Below are 17,844 nucleotides of genomic sequence, written 5' to 3' on the forward strand. Positions count from 1 at the left end.
CGAGCCCTTGTTTGTCAGCAGCACTGACAGACCCGTGCTGGCACCGGCCAGGCTTGGGCATCCAATCGCAGCTGGAACGGTTATCGTTCCAGGGTCCCCGTGGGCTTCCGCTATCAGGTCACATCCCAAAATAACACTGGGCAGTATTTCAAGCGAAGAAACTCAGGCTTTTGGGGCTGCAGCCAGCCTGGAGTGTGAGATTCTGTGTGAAATAGTTGGAATCCCTCCAGCGTTTTTGATCTGCATGGCAGATGAGCAATAAAATGCATAAAAAACACATTGGAAACACGTGAGGAAATTCTCCAGACCCTGACGTTTCCTCCGAGTTGGCAGAGTTACTGCTGCTGAGCCTCACCTCCTGTCTCAGCTCTGTTGGCTGTGCTGGGGGAGGAGGGAAGGGGAGAGCCCTTCTCCTGCTGCTGCTGTGTCTTTCCAGGTCTCCTCCTGATGCTCCGTGGGAGGCAAATAAAACCTCCCAGGCCCTCTCCTCTTGGGCTTCATCCAGAACCCACGGCAGCAGCAGCAGGTCTCCATTATTTCCATGAGGTTTTGGGTTTTTTAAGGCTTCTCTGCCTTTAAAACAGGCTGTAGAGAGTTGGAGAGATTTCATTTTGCCCTGGTTTGGGGATATCAGAGCTCAGGGGTGTCCTTTAGGTTTAGTTAAAACCTTGATGCTTGATGTCCTGAGATAACTTGATAGGAGGAAACCGACTCCTCACTGATGAGCTGCTTGCACTCAGACATTCCAGTCCCTGTTTGCTCCTTCCCCTTGCAGGAGTTTCCCTTCTGAGAAACTCAGTCCTGAATAACACACTCAGAAAATGCTGCTCTGCTGGCAGAGCCCTTCTTTGCTGAGAAATGACTTTATTGTTGGAATTCACAAAACTTAACAGATCTTTAGAGGTGAAAGTCACTTTATGAGTTACTTGATTTTTATGGTTGTGTTTCAACTCCTGTCCTAACAGCCATGAAAGGGGGATGTGTAATTCACTTCTAACTCATTTAAACTAAGAATCTGAGAATCTGATCCAAAGCTAAAGGTCTGCTGTTCCTCTGTGGGGTCCTTGATGGTATGTCAGCAATGCAGAGGGGCCCTCACTCTCACAAAACCCACCTGCTTAATTAAAACTGGGTGTTTTTCAATGATTTAGGCTTTGATGCATAGAATGGTCAAAGACATCAGCTTTAAAGATCATTACCTAGTTATTTAGGAGTTAATTTTCAGTTTTTAATGTTACTTCATTTTATGTCTTGCAGATATTTTCATGTCTGGCATTACCAAGTCTTGCCCTCTTAGTCTGCCCAGTTCATGTATGAATATTGGAGCAGACAGTGACCTCCACACATCCTGAGGTCCTTCCATCCAAAGCCTTCTCTCTTGCCTCTTGGAAAAGCACTTATGCTCCTGATAAAGGAAGGAAACTCACATTTCACTTTGCACACTCGCTCTGTGTCTGTCCTTTCATGCCAGTATTTGTCTCAGGTGTACATTTATGTGGGTTTTTTTTTCCTTTGAGCCTAAAAATCCCTCACCTCCACAGCTCTGGGCTCTGCCCCTCTGCTCCCAAGGTTTGGCTGCTCTGAAATTCCACACCACATCAGCTCGTGGTGGTGGGGATTTTAAAGCTGCAAGTGGGTCTGGCCTCCAACTTCATTTCAGTGATGAGGAAAACAGTGTTTGGATGCATTTGGTGATTCAGACTAAAACTACCTTAATGCATTTAAGGGACATACCAGTATTTTCACCCAGTTTTAGGCTGGACTGACTTGTTTCTGGACATTCTGATCCCTTCATTGACTCTGAGGGGAATCTCATTGTGTGTCTTGTACTGGTGGCTGCAGTTCGATGCAGTGGGTCTCAGGGAGAGGAGTGTTTTGCTCTTGATTTTTTTGTGTTGGTTGATGCTTTTTAATGCAAAATGTTGGAAATAATGTCTCTTTACTCCCACTTCAGATGGTTTCTGCAGTAGAAATGTGGGATTTATCAAAGTTGTCCAGGGAAAAACGCCCAAATAGCTGCATGAAGGAGCAGTGCTTTCGATGCTACAATAGGAAGGTAGTGAAAATTGCAAGAGATCTCAGGCACTATTTTTAGGCTTTTTCTGCAGTTTTTTAGCTTTCATTGAGATAAAACCAAACTTTTTTTCCTCAGGAAGATAATACTTGAGCAGTAAGCAAATATACCTCTGAGACTGTGGTGCAGGAAATGATCTCTCCAACAGAAACAGTGATGGAAGGGCAGGGGGGACACGCATGAACTAAGTCATCCCACGGAGTGACTGGGGTTTTCAGCTCCAGTGTAGCATTTGTTAGAAGCATTTTGATTAAATTCCACTAAAGTAGAGGAGATTTCCCCCCTGCAGCAGCTGAGTGTGGTGCTGATGCCCAGCTCTCCCCTCTGTCCTGAATGTCACTGTCCCACAGGTGTGGTGAGGTGGTTGGGTATCCCCCAGGTTGGTTTTTATTCTTCTGTAACTCCACTCCACTTTCACTCCATAACATCCTCTTCCTGGGGTGTGGTGACGTGTTGTTCACCAGCTTGGGATGACAGGGATGTGCTGTGAGAGCCTTTCTACCTGGCACACAGGTGTTAGGAGTGACAGCTCTGCTTCCAAAGGCTGATAAGCTGCAGGATCCTGTGTCCCAGGCCCTCCTGCACTGCTGGAGCTGGGAAGACGTCACCTGAACTGCTGCTGAACCAGGAATTGTCCAGTCAGTGTAAATGAGACCGGGGTGTCCAAGTGATTTATCAGTTGGTTCAGCCTTTCTGTGTGAGGTTTTAAATGACTTGGGCTCTGTTAGTGCTGCTCAGCTGAATTCTCTGCGGGGGGAGATGATCTGTGATACCTTCAGGGCTCAGCCCAGAATCTTTCTGATCCAGGGTTGATTACTCTGGAAGACTTAGGAAGGACAGGTGAAGTCCTGGTAAGCTTTGGTCTCCCACTTCTTCACCTGCCAGTGATCCTTTGAACCTCTGGCAGAGATTTTATCTAATCACTGGAATAGTTACAACTTCCCAGCTTTCTGTTCAAATACGCCACCACTTCCTCTGGCTTGGGCTGTTCCTGACTCATTCACTGCAGGCCAAGCCTGAACAGCTGATGCACCTTGTTATCAACCAGACAGTACAACTGGGCATGTTGGATCTGCACATCATCTTCTTGGAATTATCCCCATTCTCACACTTGCCAGCTGAATTTTGATGCTGTCACTTTGCTGCTGTAGCAATTGGAGGTTTCAGCTCTCTCAGGCTTTTTGTGCTTTGCTTCTCCCAAGGTGGATACATGCAGGAGGAAGGGTGTTTCCTAGCCTTGCCTTCAAGAGAAGCTGAACTTTACAGGTTGATGCAGTAGCTGCTAATTTTTGCTGTCTTTGAAGAAAGGGAAGTGGGAACCCTGAAGAGTATTTTATGGTTTTCTTTTAAATCTCTGTTTAGTTTGTTTTTATCCATCTCAAGTGAGTAGTTTCCCAGCTCATAGGAGGTTTATGAATTAATTATGGTGAGGCAGGAGTTTTCTGTCTTTCAGAGGCTGAGCCACGTTTCTCTTCCAAGCCGCGGTCACATGGACTGTCTCCTGTGTTTGCAGTTTTACGTGTACTGTTGATGCTTTCTTTAATTTCCCACCTCTAAACTGAATTTAAAATAAAGCAAGTAGGAGAATTAGCCAATTGTTTGGACCATCAGCAAAGCAACCCAGGAACTCCTGGGTTCAGACAGGCAGCAGGATAAGACACGTCTGGCAGTTACCTCAGTCTGCAGCAGCCTCTGGTGCTGACAGTAACAAGAACTGAGTTCATTGATTTCTGTTTGTAACATGCCTAAGGGAGAAACGCTCCTCCTTAGTGGGATGTGAGAGAACTGTCCCACGTCTTTGTATTCTAGCCTGATGTGTTTCTCTGTGCCTTGCAGGACCTGTCTGGTTCCATAGATGATCTGCCCATGGGTACCGAAGGAGCCCTGAGCCCTGGCGTAAGCACATCAGGGATTTCCAGCAGTCAAGGAGAGCAGAGTAACCCAGCTCAGTCTCCTTTCTCGCCACATACCTCTCCTCACCTGCCAGGCATCAGAGGACCCTCCCCATCCCCAGTTGGATCTCCAGCCAGTGTTGCTCAGTCCCGTTCTGGGCCGCTCTCACCTGCTGCAGTACCAGGTAACGCTGCCTGGCACTTGAATTACAGTGCCCAGCGGGGAGGAACTGCCCAGTGTCAGCACTGTGTGGTTACTGAGGCCCACTGAGCTCATTTATTTGCTTTGGGATGTCTGTAGCTCCTCAAGGATGGGTGGGATGGCTGGTAAACCACCAGTGTCATTCCGCTGGGTTAACGCAACCGACCTCGCTTTTGTTTCCCCTCGCTGTGGCCCAACATCCCCTTCTCCTGGAGTCGTTTGGGGTTCTGGGATTTAGCTCTGGTGCCCGCTGGGTTTGTGGTGTGCAGTTTGTGATGAGCACTCTCCTGTTTGTGGCACAGGCAATCAGATGCCGCCCCGACCGCCCAGTGGCCAGTCGGACACCATCCTGCATCCTTCCATGAACCAGTCCAGCATCGCCCAGGATCGAGGTGTGTGACACAACCTAACCTATGAAATTGTACAGCCAGATGTGTAACTAAAAACCACCTGGCCTGGTGACACGGATTCTGTGCTGAGAGAGCATTTAAAAGCTGCCCCAGGTTTATAACCTCTGGGTGTTGAGGCAGCTTGCAGTAAATTATTGTTGTTGCTGGTTGTTTGGCCTCTAAATGTTCCATCCAAGCTGGTGTTTTGGCTTGGAAGATGTTTTCTCTGGCTTTTCAACATGTTTTTCTGTGCATGTTCTTGCCCAACGTCCAGTGACTTGTAAGTTTCAAAACAAGAGGTGCTTGCAACGATATTGTGGGGCTTTTCCCTCTAAGAGAATAAGATTTCTTGGGGGGGGAAAATGCCTGTAAAAAATTTCAGCTCTCCTGGCTGAAGGCACACAGTTGTCACCATGAGAAAACAAACAAGGAAACAAAAGCCACTATGAAGAAGCCCTCAGGATTTGCAGAGCCTCCCTGGCTTCTGCTGTGACACTGAGGGTTATTTCTGACCAAAACAGGAAATTGGATCTGTTACCTGCTCAGATAACACTGACTCCTTAATGCAGCCGCTAAAACCTGTCCAGGCTGTTGCTGGAAGGATTTTGTTTGTTAGTCCTGGGCGTTGCTTTCCTTAGAACATCTATGTCCAGTGGCACCTGTGGATGCTTTGCACTAATAATTTGCTCCCTGTGTGCAGGTTACATGCAGAGGAACCCTCAGATGCCCCAGTACAGCTCCCCCCAGCCCGGCTCAGCCTTATCCCCCCGGCAATCCTCCGGGGGCCAGATGCACGCCGGGATGGGGCCGTACCAGCAGAACTCCATGGGAAGCTACGGACCCCAGGGTGGGCAGTACGGACCTCAAGGTGGGAACTGAGCTCAGCAAAGGCCTCTCTCTATCCTAACGTCTTGTCTTTGAAGTCCCAGGTTGCCTAAGTCCATCCCTGGAAGTGTTCAAGTCCAGGCTGGGTGAAGCCCTGAGCAACCTGGTCTAATGGAAGGTGTCCCTGCCCATGGCAGGGGGTGGAACTTACTGATCTTTAAGGTCCCTTCCAACCTAAAACATTCCATGATTCTGTGATAAATGTTTTGATTTGTCTCCTCTTAGTGTGTGGGTGATGGAGAACAGCACGCTCCTCATGAGCTGGGAGGAGCTGTGCTTTGTTCCTGCTGAGGTGGATGGAATATGTTGCTTTCAGGAATAGTTTTATTTCTAAATGTAGGATCCTTCCTCCTTGTTTAAAAACTTGCAGGTTGTGCATCCTGTGTAAAAGTGACAAAGGGCGAGTTCTCTTTGGAGAGGAAGAAAATGGAGTGTTGCCTGTTTTGGAAAGGGTTAAATGAGGGTTTTTACATCCTGTCCTGGACCATTTGGCTCACTGTGCTGGGTTGAGGTTTGGGAGAGTTTCAGGCAGCTTCTGAATCGATGTTGTTGCTTGGCTATGTCAAAACACATTTTATGTGGCTTATATCCAAGTACTTTGACTTCGTGTTGAGGTGTGAACACTCCCCCTCATCTCTGTTAGTGATCTTTAAATATTTGCTGATAGAAGATTTTTATGGTGATTCATAAACTTAACTAGTTGAGTGATGTTGCCTTCCCCTCCTTTTTTATCTCCTCAGGAGGTTATCCCAGGCAGCCAAACTACAATGCCATGTCCAATGCCAACTACCCCAGCCCGGGCATGGGAGGAGGCATGAACCCCATGGGAGCAGGGAGCCAGATGCACGGGCAGACTGGTGTGCCCCCGTACAGCGGGATCCCCCCGGGCAGGATGAGCCATGCAGCCATGGGGAACAGGCCCTACGGACCCAACATGGCAAATATGCCCCCCCAGGTGGGCACAGGGATGTGCCCCCCGCCCGCCGGGATGAACCGCAAAGCACAAGAGGCGGCTGCTGCTGCCATGCACGCTGCTGCCAACTCCATCCAGAACAGGTAAGGAGGGAGATTCCCCCCCGTAAAAGTCCCTCCCCTGTGTCAGATCTCTCTTTTGAATGTGTGTGTGGAATAACCCAAATTTGGGGTAATGCTGGAATAAGCTCCCGGGAGGGTTTGTCCTTCCTGGAGACGTTGTTGTGGTCAGGCTTCAGTGTTGAAAAGGGAGAGCATAAAGCTGGGATAAGCAGCTTGTTAGAATGCCCAGAGAAGCTGTGGCTGCCCCATCCCTGGCAGTGTCCAAGGCCAGGTTGGACGGGGCTTGGAGCAACCTGGGCTAGTGGAAGGTGTCCCTGCCCATGGCAGGGAGTTGTGACTAAATGATCTTTAAGGTCTTTTCCAACCCAAACCATCCCATGATTTTATACATCATTTTATGGCATGCTCGGGGGATTTTTAATGATCGTAGCTGAAATTATTTAACTCTGAGATCTCTTCAGCTGTTTTGGCCTTTTTGAGTCCTGGTCTCCTCTGTTCCACGAGGAGATGCTGCGTGTGTGGTGCACCCCCTAAATCCAGCAGCCACCCAGCTGTCTGATCCAAGGCATTGCTTGTCCAGTGCAGGGAACTTCTTCCTTTTAGGGCCTTGATGAGCAGCTGTGGGAAAGGAGCTGGAATTCAGCTCTGAACTTTGTACTGTTTTCTGTGGTGTTTTTTTTTTTTTTTTTAATTTATTGCCCATTTCAGAGTAGGTGTGTGTGGCCTTCCCAATGCCATGAGAGCCATGAATGTGCTTCTAAATTGGGTTCCCCCGAAGCCGGTGGATATATTTGTTGTCTGACTGGGCATTGTGCTCTTTATCCTGCCCCAGAGGCTGCTTTTAGCAAAGCTGCTTCCTTAGAGGACAAGATCTTAATGCTTAATATGTGGACTAAGTGTCTCTTTCTTCCTTACCTTCTCTAGGCCTCCTGGTTATCCCAACATGAATCAAGGGGGCATGATGGGCACTGGACCTCCTTATGGACAGGGAATTAACAGTATGGCTGGAATGATAAACCCCCAGGGCCCACCCTACCCCATGGGTGGGAATATGGCCAACAACTCTGCAGGTAAGCCAGGGCTTTAGGATTTCGTTGATTCCATTGCACTGGGTTGAAAATCAGTGTTTAAGATTTCCTTTTAACTCCCCAGGGATGGCAGCAAGCCCTGAAATGATGGGACTTGGGGATGTCAAATTAACACCTGCAACTAAAATGAACAACAAGGCAGATGGGACGCCAAAAGCAGAATCCAAGTCAAAGGTAAAATGTTTTGGGTTTTGTTTTTAATGTCTCCCATCCTCTCCAGCGTCCAGGGAAATAAAACCACTGCATGCTCACTTGGGTTGAGCAGTGCATCCATCTAGTATGTGTGAGAAATGAAGGGAAGCATTTCCCAGTCCTTTGGGAGTCATTGATTTCACTTGTAAAACAATTCAGTATTAGAAATTATCACCTGCCACAGTGAAACTGCCAAAAGCAGCATAAACAAACCCGGGTTTGTTGCTGGTGTGGGCTGGGAGCGAGTCAGCTCTCACCCCTCAGCTGGGACGTGGTACCACTACAGTGTTAGTTGTTTCACAAACAAACCTCTTACTAATCCTGTATTAAAGCCAGAAGAGGGATGCAAACAAGTTCTTCAGGGAGTGTTTTTCTTTGCATTGCTGCTACCAGTTTCAAAAGAACCACCAAAAAAGCAGTTTCTGAGCCTGTCTCCTCCTTTGCTACTTGAGGGAAAATAAATGCTCTGCAGGTTTGATCCCCGTGCCAGCAGCAGCCTGCAGGAAGATCCAGGAGATCTCTCACTTCTGCTCCTGTATTCTGGAATCTGCCTTTCTTATTTATGGCAAACAAGGTCTTGAATGCTCTTGGGCTGGGAGATGCCAGAAGCCACAAATCAGGGCTGTTTTGTCCTGGTCTGTGCTTTTGGATGCCTTTACTGATTAATCCTTGCCTGATGTTGATCTGAAACAAGCATAAGTCTAACATAAATCTGTTCCCAACACAACAGCAGCACTTTGAGCTCTTACCTGCCTGCTTTTTGAAACCCTCTCGGGTGTGAAGGAGGTGCTCTTGCGCTGCTCAGTCCTGATATCTCTTTCCTTCTCCTAGAAGTCCAGTTCCTCTACTACAACCAATGAGAAGATCACCAAACTCTACGAGCTGGGTGGGGAGCCCGAGAGGAAGCTGTGGGTGGATCGTTACCTGGCCTTCACCGAGGAGAAGGCCATGGGAATGACCAACCTCCCGGCAGTGGGCAGGAAACCCTTGGACCTTTACCGGCTCTACATCTCCGTGAAGGAGATTGGAGGATTGACTCAGGTGAGTGTCCACTGCCAGGGGACTGCTGCCATTCAGGGTTAGTTTGTAGCCATGAATTCCCATGTTTGTTTCCCTAAATAAAACCCAGCATCCTCTAAGTGAGCTTAGCTCTCCCATTGTCTGGTTGAGAACAATCTGTGGTGAGACTCATTTCAACCCCCTTTTTTTCCCCTTTGTCCAGTGCAAAGATTGGTGACACTGTCTTTGCATCTGGCTGTCAGCTGACCTCGTGACCAATTTGATTTGCAATCTGACCCTGTTAGAAAAGTTTTCTGTGGGTGATGAAGAGAGTTTGGCCCTTATTGCTTCCCTTGTGTGAACTGGGAAGTGTCGATTTCTCCCCAGAAAATTTCTTGGGAGGAGAAGTAGCTGGGATTTTGATCTCAGAGCCTCCTGTTGGGTTGTGCAGGTCAACAAGAACAAGAAATGGCGCGAGTTGGCCACAAATCTCAACGTGGGCACGTCCAGCAGTGCAGCCAGTTCCTTGAAGAAGCAGTACATCCAGTGTCTCTATGCCTTCGAGTGCAAGATTGAGCGAGGAGAAGACCCCCCTCCTGATATCTTTGCAGCTGCTGATTCAAAGAAGTCTCAGACTAAGATACAACCTCCATCTCCAGGTGAGTTCAGACGCTGGTTTAAGGTGTGCAGTGGATGTGTGAACTGGAGGATCTCTGGCACTGTGCACCCCACCCCATGTGCTGTGGGTCCAAACTTCCACAAAGCCCCCAGATGTTCTCTGGTTGTGTAGAATAAATACTTTGGTAATGTGGGAGTGAATGAAATTGGGAGTAAGTTGAGGCTCTCAGAATAGTTCAGGTTTTACGTGTCCAACCTCTGTGCTGAAGTTTTAAGAAAAAGGAAAACCTAAAAACATCTACACACACCTCTCTTGTTTTCTGCTGCATCTCTGCCTGAGGAGAATCTGGTGGAAAGAGAGGTCTGGAGTTTTCCCTGCAAGGTGACCTCTGCATATTCCAAGAGCAGCCCCTGTGTGACTGCTCAGCTTTGGGGACTTACTGGAGAAGTTGGGCTGGTTTTGACCATGCCAGTGGTACCTTCTGGGAGAAGAAGCTGGATGTGGGTGTGAACTCACCTTCCTCAGGAATTCTTTCTTTCTTCCTTCAGCAGGAGTCAGGGAGGACCTTCTGAGGCTTTGTGCACAGAGAGCACTGTAGGCCTTCTACAAGTTGGATGCTTTAGGAATCAAGCCCTTTAAAATGAACAACTTCTGTTGTTTCAGATTCGATGGGGTGCTCCAGTTTCTGCATATTTAAGCATAATGTTCAATTCAGATTTTGTTAAACAAAAAAAAAAAAAAAAAAAGGAAGACATCCAGGCCAGCCTTGCACATTGTACTCTTTGGTCTTTGGAAAGTCTGATCCTTTCTGTCTCATTTGCATTGAGTTCATTGCTTGAATTGCTGCTGAACTTGCCAACCCTTCTTTAAGCTTGAGTTTTCCAGTTTTCCTTATAACTGAAAACCTTCAGATGCCTTTTCTGGTCAGGAGCCTGCTCATGTAGGTGAAATAAAAACTTGGTGTGCTTTGAAGTTCCTATAATGTTTGCAAAAAAATACCTTTTTGGTTCTGACACTTGGCACCATCTTTGTCTGGCTCCTGAGGAGTGGAATAATGAACCTGTTTGGATTGTACTGCAGTTGTCCCAGTGCTACTAAACCCTTGATTAGCTTGTCCCAATATTCTGTTGGCCACTACCTTTCTCTCTCCTTTCAGAATGGTGCTTTTTTAAAGAACTAAATCATGTCTTGTCACTGGCCAGGAAACCTGTCCCAGTGGAGCTTCAACCTTGGTGTGTTCTGCAAGATAAAGCAACTTCTGTGCCATTAGACTGAACTTCTGTCCAAAGTGGTTTCTGAGTTCTGCCTGAACTACACCACAAATCCATCCCTACTTTCTCTCCAAAAGCTCTTTCTTACCCCCCTGAGGCAGCGGAACAAAGATGTTAAGAGTATTTGGAGTTTGTTTGGAGAGAGCTGAGACTTTTAGGAAGCCACTTAAGACTTGGTGTAGCTCTAGGTGTGTGTCAGGGTGGATTAGGTGGTGCATCAGTTTTTGTTTTAGCTAATGTGATGGTATGTGAATGTCCTGGCTCTGCCTTCTGGGCTGAGCTTCAGCACATCAGCAGAAGGAATTTGCAGGGCTGGTGTCCCAAACTGTGCATGTTTGATTCCTGCCATGAGAGGACTCAGCTGCATTTCCGATTTAAACTGTTCTTTCCAGTTGTCTTGCTCCAGACTCCTACAACTGGGAATATGCAGAGGCAGCACTGAAGCTTGGCTGGCCACTCTGATCCTTTAAGTTGAATCACTCAGTGTGTCCATGCTCCTCTTTCACTTTCCTTTTCTTCCTCCCTCTTGCTCCCCTGGATCAGCAGGAACTGGAGTGTAGGGCATGACACAAATTACTCAACCCCAGCTCCAGGCTGAAGAGCCTTGGAGTACTGAGTCCCAGTGGACACTGCTTTTCCAGAGCCCAGTGTCCTCCAGACTCACACACACAGTCCTGTCTCCAAGGAATCACCTGGATGGAGAATAATTCCCTGTTTATAAACCCAGCGGACAACAATGGGAGGTTTTGAAGGCCCATCAGAAAGGCTGAAAGGCTCTGTTGTCCCACACAGACGTGGTTTGCTCTCCCTGCAGACTTTACAACCTGTTGGCATTGGCTTCCTCTTCATTTCTGCCAAATTAACTCCTGCAGAACTTTGGGAATGAGTTATCCATTAACCACTTTCTGAGGCTGTAGGGGTGCCGGAGCTCTTCCCAGGCAGTGTCCCTCCCACCCCTCAAACCCCAGAAGTGTTCACAGAGACGGGTGGCTGGGAGGGATTGGGAATTGCCTCATGGGCACTCGGGTTTCCTGAAAACCTTCCAGGGTTCCTGCTCGCAGACACAGCCTGTCCCTGGAGGGGGAGGAGGCACCACCAGTCCTCGCTGGGTTTTAATTCCCAGAGCGTGGAACTGGCCCCGCTCCAACTGTGTGTAAACTTGTGAGTGGGAGGGACGGCGGGAGGTGGGGACAAACACCAAATGGCAGCGACGCAGGGAATGTCTCGGGGCCTCTTCCTGCCGGTGCCAGCAGCACAAACGGAGCTGGGAGTGAATTCCTGGGGGAAGCGAGTGGAGCGAAGGAGGGCCCATGAATGAAACTCCCCGCTGAGCTCCCGCTGCCCTTCCTTCTCTCCGAGACCTCCCCGTGCTGGGAGGGAGTCACAGAGTTGAGGACAGGGTGCCAGGAAGGTGGGGTGTAAACAAACATGCCCTGGACGTGACCTCGGAGGATTTTAATGAATAGCTGAAATGACTCATCAACCAGCAGGGCTGGAGCTGAGGGATATCGGGTGCTGGGGACGGTAACTAATGGAAACATTAATTAAGAGTTCAGCTCCTGCCAGCTGCGAGGAGCGGCTGAACCTGAGCTGACACTGTCACAGCGATCCAGGGCCAGCGGAGCTCCTCGAGCTCACGGCACAGCTGGATTACACACAGCCTGGGATGTTTGATGAAAGCTCACTGGAGCGTAGAGCAGGGAGGCAGGGACCTTGCAGGGAACTTGCTGGACGGGTTTTGTCGTTTAGTGAAAAGATCCGGCATCTCCGGCATTCCCTGTTCCAGGAATCCTTGGGAGTGGCGCATGAATTAACCCCTCTGGAAGGGCAGAGCAGCCTTGTTCAGAGTTACTTGGTGGCTTCAGCTGATGTCCCGGGGTTTCCATCTCTAGGGAGGTTCCTGAGGCTTCCAGGAGAGGGGCTCAAACCCACCACCCTCCTGGGTGGAAAGGGTGTGAAGGTGACGTGTCAGGGGTTCCTTACCAGGAAGCACCATCTTCCTGCCACATGGTGCACTCCAGAGCATCAACCTCCCATGGGATAGCTTGGGAAGCACCACACAGTGTCACGGTGGTGGCACCACATGTAAAAAGGAGTGTGGTTAAGAATGAGGCACAGGGCAGTGGTCACAGCAGCAGGCCTGACAGAGCTCAAGGAGTGTTTGGATGATACTCTCAGGCACATGGTGTGACTCCTGGGGGTGGTCCTGTGCAGTGCTGAGGGTTGGACTCGATGATCCTTCCAACTCAGCATATTCTGGGATTCTGTGAGAAGGAACGTGTTCTCTCAGCTTTAGGTTGCTGTACGTGGTTCTTCCAGGAAGCCTGTCCCAGCCTGTCCTTGAAACATTGAGCTCCTTGTACTTTTTTGGCCACATTTCACCTGTCTCTTCCTTCAAGGACTCTCTGTTCTTGGGGCTGATGTTCTGGGAGGTCCTGGGTTGCATCCCCGGGGGCTAAAGCTGCTCACACCACATTTCTCCTCTTGCAGCGGGTTCAGGCTCCATGCAGGGTCCTCAGACACCTCAGTCCACCAGCAGCTCCATGGCAGAAGGAGGAGACTTGAAGCCACCAACTCCAGCGTCGACGCCACACAGTCAGATGCCCCCTTTGCCAGGCATCAGGTAGGGAACCATCGCTCCCTCCTCCACTGTTGGGTGGGAGCTGTGAACGTGGGGTCACCTCTGGCCATCACTGCAGGGGCCTGGGGACTTGAGTACCTGTTTTGGTGGGACTCCCTTGCTCTGCTCCCTCATTTGTGGCTCACAGCAGTATTGTGTGCCAATATTCATAAATTTGGGGGTGGGGTCAGAGGACAGCATTGAAGAAAGGCTCGTGACTCTGGAGGAGCAGGACTGTGGGTCCTTCTAGGAGATAGTAACACCTGAGAGGCAGCATGTGAGGAAAACTATCCTGAGGAGCACCATGGACCTCTGTAACCTGGTGTTTGTGGGGTTTTTTTTCTTGAACCAGGAGTAACTCCGTGGGCCTTCAGGATGCCTTTGCAGATGGCAGTGATCCTACGTTCCAGAAACGGAACTCCATGACTCCAAATCCAGGGTACCAGCCCAGCATGAATACCTCTGACATGATGGGTCGCATGTCTTACGAGCCAAATAAAGATCCTTACAGTGGTATGAGGAAAGGTGAGCAAGTCCTTGAGTTTTCTCCACTTTCTCCTTGAGTACTAATCCCTGTTAGCTGGCTGTGCTCTGGAATGTGCTGTAGGAAACCTTCTGCTTGCCCCTTCTTCCCCAGAGAACGGGGTTTAACTTTTTGAGGCAGCGGTGGCCACACTAATTGTTTTTTCTCTCGGTGTTCCAGCTCCAGGAAGCGATCCCTTCATGTCCTCAGGGCAGGGCCCCAACAGTGGTATGGGTGACCCTTACAACCGTGCTGCAGGCCCAGGGATGGGTAACATGGCCATGGGACAGCGGCAGCACTATTCCTACGGAGGTCCTTACGACAGAGTGAGGTGGGTACTGGAACCTGGAGGCATCCTGAGGTGCCTCGTGGGTGATCATCCCTTGCTCTTCACTGCTGTGGCTTTGGTGATCATTGGAGGAGCCGAGGGGGGAATCTAAGGGTTCATATGGGGTTTTTCTCTCTTGTTTCCATGTAGGACGGAGCCCGGCATGGGACCTGAGGGCAACTTGGGAACGGGAACTCCGCAGCCAAACATCATGCCTTCCACCCCGGAGTCGGGGATGTACTCTCCCAGCCGCTACCCACAGCAGCAGCAGCAGCAGCAAAGGTCTGTGGGGGGTGTTGCCCTTCCCAGTGAGAGAGCTCTGAGGCTCTGACAGCGACAATTAATGCATCTGTTTCTTCTCCAGACATGATTCCTATGGCAATCAATTCTCCACTCAAGGCACATCCTCGGGCAGCCCCTTCCCAAGCCAGCAAACCACCATGTATCAGCAGCAGCAGCAGGTAAGGAAGGGATCCCAGGGTTTCTGGTTTGTTCAGCTGAGAGGCATAAGAGTTTTTATCTGTGAACTTCGTGAAGAAAGGAGGTGAAAACCCTCTGGTTTCTTTATGAATGTGTAGAATCAAATACCTTATCAGAGAATTACACAGTGGTTTGGGTTGGAAGGGACCTTAAAGCTCATCTCATTCCACCCCCCTGCCATGGGCAGGGACACCTTCCACCAGACCAGGTTGCTCCAAGCCCCATCCAGCCTGGCCTTATACAGGAGACTGTAAATTGCAAACAATTTAAAGAAGTTTTAATTAGCATTCCCAGTGTCGTGTTAGCAAGACAGTGTTCTGAGAATGGAGGTTGTTTGCACACCCTGGTCAGGCAGCAGGAGATGAGGAAGCTTTGCTGGGCACCTCTGCCCTTCTGGAACTTTCTGAATACAGTCCTGTTTCTCTGACACCCTTGGTCCAAGTGATGAGTTTATTTGGAGTAGCTCCTGGATCTTTCTGGGGAGCTGCTTCAGGTGGATCATTCTGCACAACCCAGAGGATTTTTTTTGTCTATCCCTTTCTGAGCCTGCAGCCAGAGGCTTCAGACTCCGTTGCCCAGCTGCCTCCTCCTCACTGTTCCCAAACCCCTCAGGTTTGTTTCAGGACAGTTTGAATGAACGTATATCCCTTCCCATAATCCTTACATATGACTTGCTCTTTGTATCCGTGCCAGGACCCATAATGTTTTCCTGATAATTTTAAGTCCTCTGCTTTAGGAGAGTATAGAGAGGGCACTCAGTGAGCTGTGCTAAGAATAATTCCAACTGCTCTGCCGTTTGGCTCTGCAACCAGAGCCACGGGGCTCGGAGCCAAGAGTTCGAGTTACTCTGGAACTTGTCATCTTTGAAGCCCTAGAGCTCCATCTGAAGCCAGTCATGACCGTGGAGTGTCTGAATCGCCTCTACAGCAGCTCCAGCACAGACCTTGGAGGCGAGAGAGATCCTGGATTTTAATTTTGTCTCCACCATTGACTGTTTTCTCCATTTGCACTTAAAAGAATGAGGGGGGAGAATCATTCTTGCTCCTTTCAGCAGTGTGTTTTGAAATCCTCAGGAAAGGAAGAAGCAGGAAGTAGAACAGTTTTTAATACATTTTGTTTGATGCTTCAGCAGAAACCTGGGAAATATAAAAGAATTAGGGTCTGATTAAATTCCTGGATGTGGAAGGAAGCAAGTACTGGTGCCTGGTTTGGTTTGTGGTGAATTCATTGTAGAGCTGAGTCTTTCCTGCAGGAAAGTCCTTTCTGTGGGCAGACTCCTGCCCCCAAGGCATCCTTGTAGAATCCACAAGGAAACTACCCAGCCAGCCACAAGGAATTGGCCTTGGCTTGTGGAAGGGAATGACTGATCCAGCTTCACGTTGGATATGGCCAGCAATGAGACAAAGCCTCTCCCAGGCCATGCCACAGGCCAGATCCTCTGGCTCTGAGGACTCTCCCCACTGAGGTTTGGGTTCTTTGTTTCACAGAATACCAATAAACCAATAGAGGTTGGAAAAGACCTCTGAGATCACCAAGTCCAACCTGTGCCCGATCCCCACCTTGTCACCCAGCCCAGAGCACCGAGTGCCATGTCCTTGGACACCTCCAGGGATGGAGACTCCACCAGCTCCCTGGGCAGCCCCTGCAATGCCTGACAACCCTTCCAGTGCAACAGCCCTTCCTGAATTTCCAATCTCACGTTGTCAATGCCTTTCTCCTCCCCGCAGAACTACAAGCGGCCGATGGACGGGAGCTACGGCCTCCCCGCCAAGCGCCACGAAGGGGAGATGTACAACGTCCCCTACAGCGCCGGGCAGGGCCAGACCCAGCAGCAGCTGCCTCCAGCACAGCCCCAGCAGCCCAGCCAGCAGCCTCCTGCACAGCCATCCCCCCAGCAGGACCTGTATAACCAGTATGGGAGCACGTACCCCGCTGCCGACCGCCGAGCCGCCGGAGGGCCGCAGAACCAGTTCCCCTTCCAATTCGGCAGAGACAGGGTCTCGGCTCCCCCGGGCTCCAATGCTCAGCAGAACATGCCTCCTCAGATGATGGGTGGTCCCATCCAGTCCGCTCCGGAGGGTCCCCAGCAAGGGGCCATGTGGCAGGGGCGCAATGAGATGGGGTACAGCTTCCCCAACCGGCCGAGCACGGGCTCCGCGCCCCAGGGCCCCGCGTATCACGGAGTGACTCGAACAGATGAAATTCTGCATTCAGACCAGAGGGTCAACCACGAGGGACCATGGCCTTCCCACGGGAACAGGCAACCTCCTTATGGTCCCTCTGCCCCCGTGCCCCCAATGACCAGGCCCCCCCAGTCTAACTACCAGACCCCCCCCAGCATGCAGAATCACATTCCTCAGGTATCCAGCCCAGCACCTCTGCCCAGACCTCTGGAGAATCGCACTTCTCCGAGTAAATCTCCATTCCTGCACTCGGGGATGAAGATGCAGAAGGCAGGACCACCTGTTCCTGCCTCACATGTAACACCAGCAGCTGTCCAGCCTCCCATGATCCGACGAGACATCACCTTCCCGCCGGGATCAGTAGAAGCCACGCAACCTGTGTTGAAGCAGAGGAGGCGGCTAACAGCAAAAGATATCGGTGAGGAAACCCCTGCTTTCCTGCCTTGACCCTTTGGTACAGTCCTGCCAAGCAGAAGGGCTCTGCTGGCTTTGAAAAAGCTGTATTTTTGCACGTTAATCGTATTTTCAGCCCTCATTTTGGCATTGCCTGCGGGTACACACAGTCTGTGCATCATCTTAACCAGGCTCTGCTCTTCATGGGTCCAAAAAGCAGTATCAAGTATCTCCTTTTTGTTTTGAAACTCCAGGAGCTGAAGTATCATGTGTTTATGTTACAGGAACTCCTGAAGCCTGGAGAGTGATGATGTCTCTGAAGTCCGGGCTGCTGGCTGAAAGTACGTGGGCCTTAGATACCATAAACATCCTGCTCTATGATGACAACAGCATAATGACCTTCAACCTCAGCCAGGTGGGTGCAGATGCTCTTTGGGGCAGGTCTTTGAAGTGCTAATTCTGGAGGGGTTTCTGTCAGTGAGCTGACAACAATCAGCTCGTGCAGACTCCCGGGCGTCCCTGTACCTGGGGAGCATTCCAGGTGGGAAGAGAGCGTGGGGTCTGGGCAGCTGTGAGCTTGGTCACTCGCTGGCCCGTGTGATTTATGTGTGTGTTGGTGTGAAATCTCCTCAGCAGTGCTGGAAGGGCCCTCCCTGTGGCTTAAACAGGAG

General features: G+C 50.0%; 1 protein-coding gene across 3 annotated transcripts in view; it reads left to right on the top strand.

Moving 5' to 3' along the window:
- Window positions 1-17,844, top strand: part of ARID1A (AT-rich interaction domain 1A) — a 62,470-nt gene that overhangs the window by 41,388 nt on the left and 3,238 nt on the right. For 2 of the 3 annotated variants that reach the window (XM_027706053.1, XM_027706055.1), the window contains exons 5-19: window positions 3,911-4,151; window positions 4,471-4,560; window positions 5,258-5,425; window positions 6,183-6,498; window positions 7,402-7,547; window positions 7,630-7,739; window positions 8,589-8,798; window positions 9,208-9,415; window positions 13,137-13,269; window positions 13,619-13,791; window positions 13,970-14,120; window positions 14,268-14,399; window positions 14,482-14,578; window positions 16,325-17,198; window positions 17,458-17,588. In XM_027706053.1, the coding sequence (XP_027561854.1) occupies window positions 3,911-4,151; window positions 4,471-4,560; window positions 5,258-5,425; window positions 6,183-6,498; window positions 7,402-7,547; window positions 7,630-7,739; window positions 8,589-8,798; window positions 9,208-9,415; window positions 13,137-13,269; window positions 13,619-13,791; window positions 13,970-14,120; window positions 14,268-14,399; window positions 14,482-14,578; window positions 16,325-17,198; window positions 17,458-17,588 (3,180 nt within the window). The remainder of the gene's footprint in view (window positions 1-3,910; window positions 4,152-4,470; window positions 4,561-5,257; window positions 5,426-6,182; window positions 6,499-7,401; window positions 7,548-7,629; window positions 7,740-8,588; window positions 8,799-9,207; window positions 9,416-13,136; window positions 13,270-13,618; window positions 13,792-13,969; window positions 14,121-14,267; window positions 14,400-14,481; window positions 14,579-16,324; window positions 17,199-17,457; window positions 17,589-17,844) is intronic. The other variant, XM_027706054.1, reaches the window with a different exon arrangement.

Source organism: Neopelma chrysocephalum, unplaced genomic scaffold (assembly GCF_003984885.1).
Source record: "Neopelma chrysocephalum unplaced genomic scaffold, ASM398488v2 Primary Assembly neopelma1_361, whole genome shotgun sequence".
In the NCBI taxonomy this organism is placed as follows: Eukaryota; Metazoa; Chordata; class Aves; order Passeriformes; family Pipridae; genus Neopelma; species Neopelma chrysocephalum.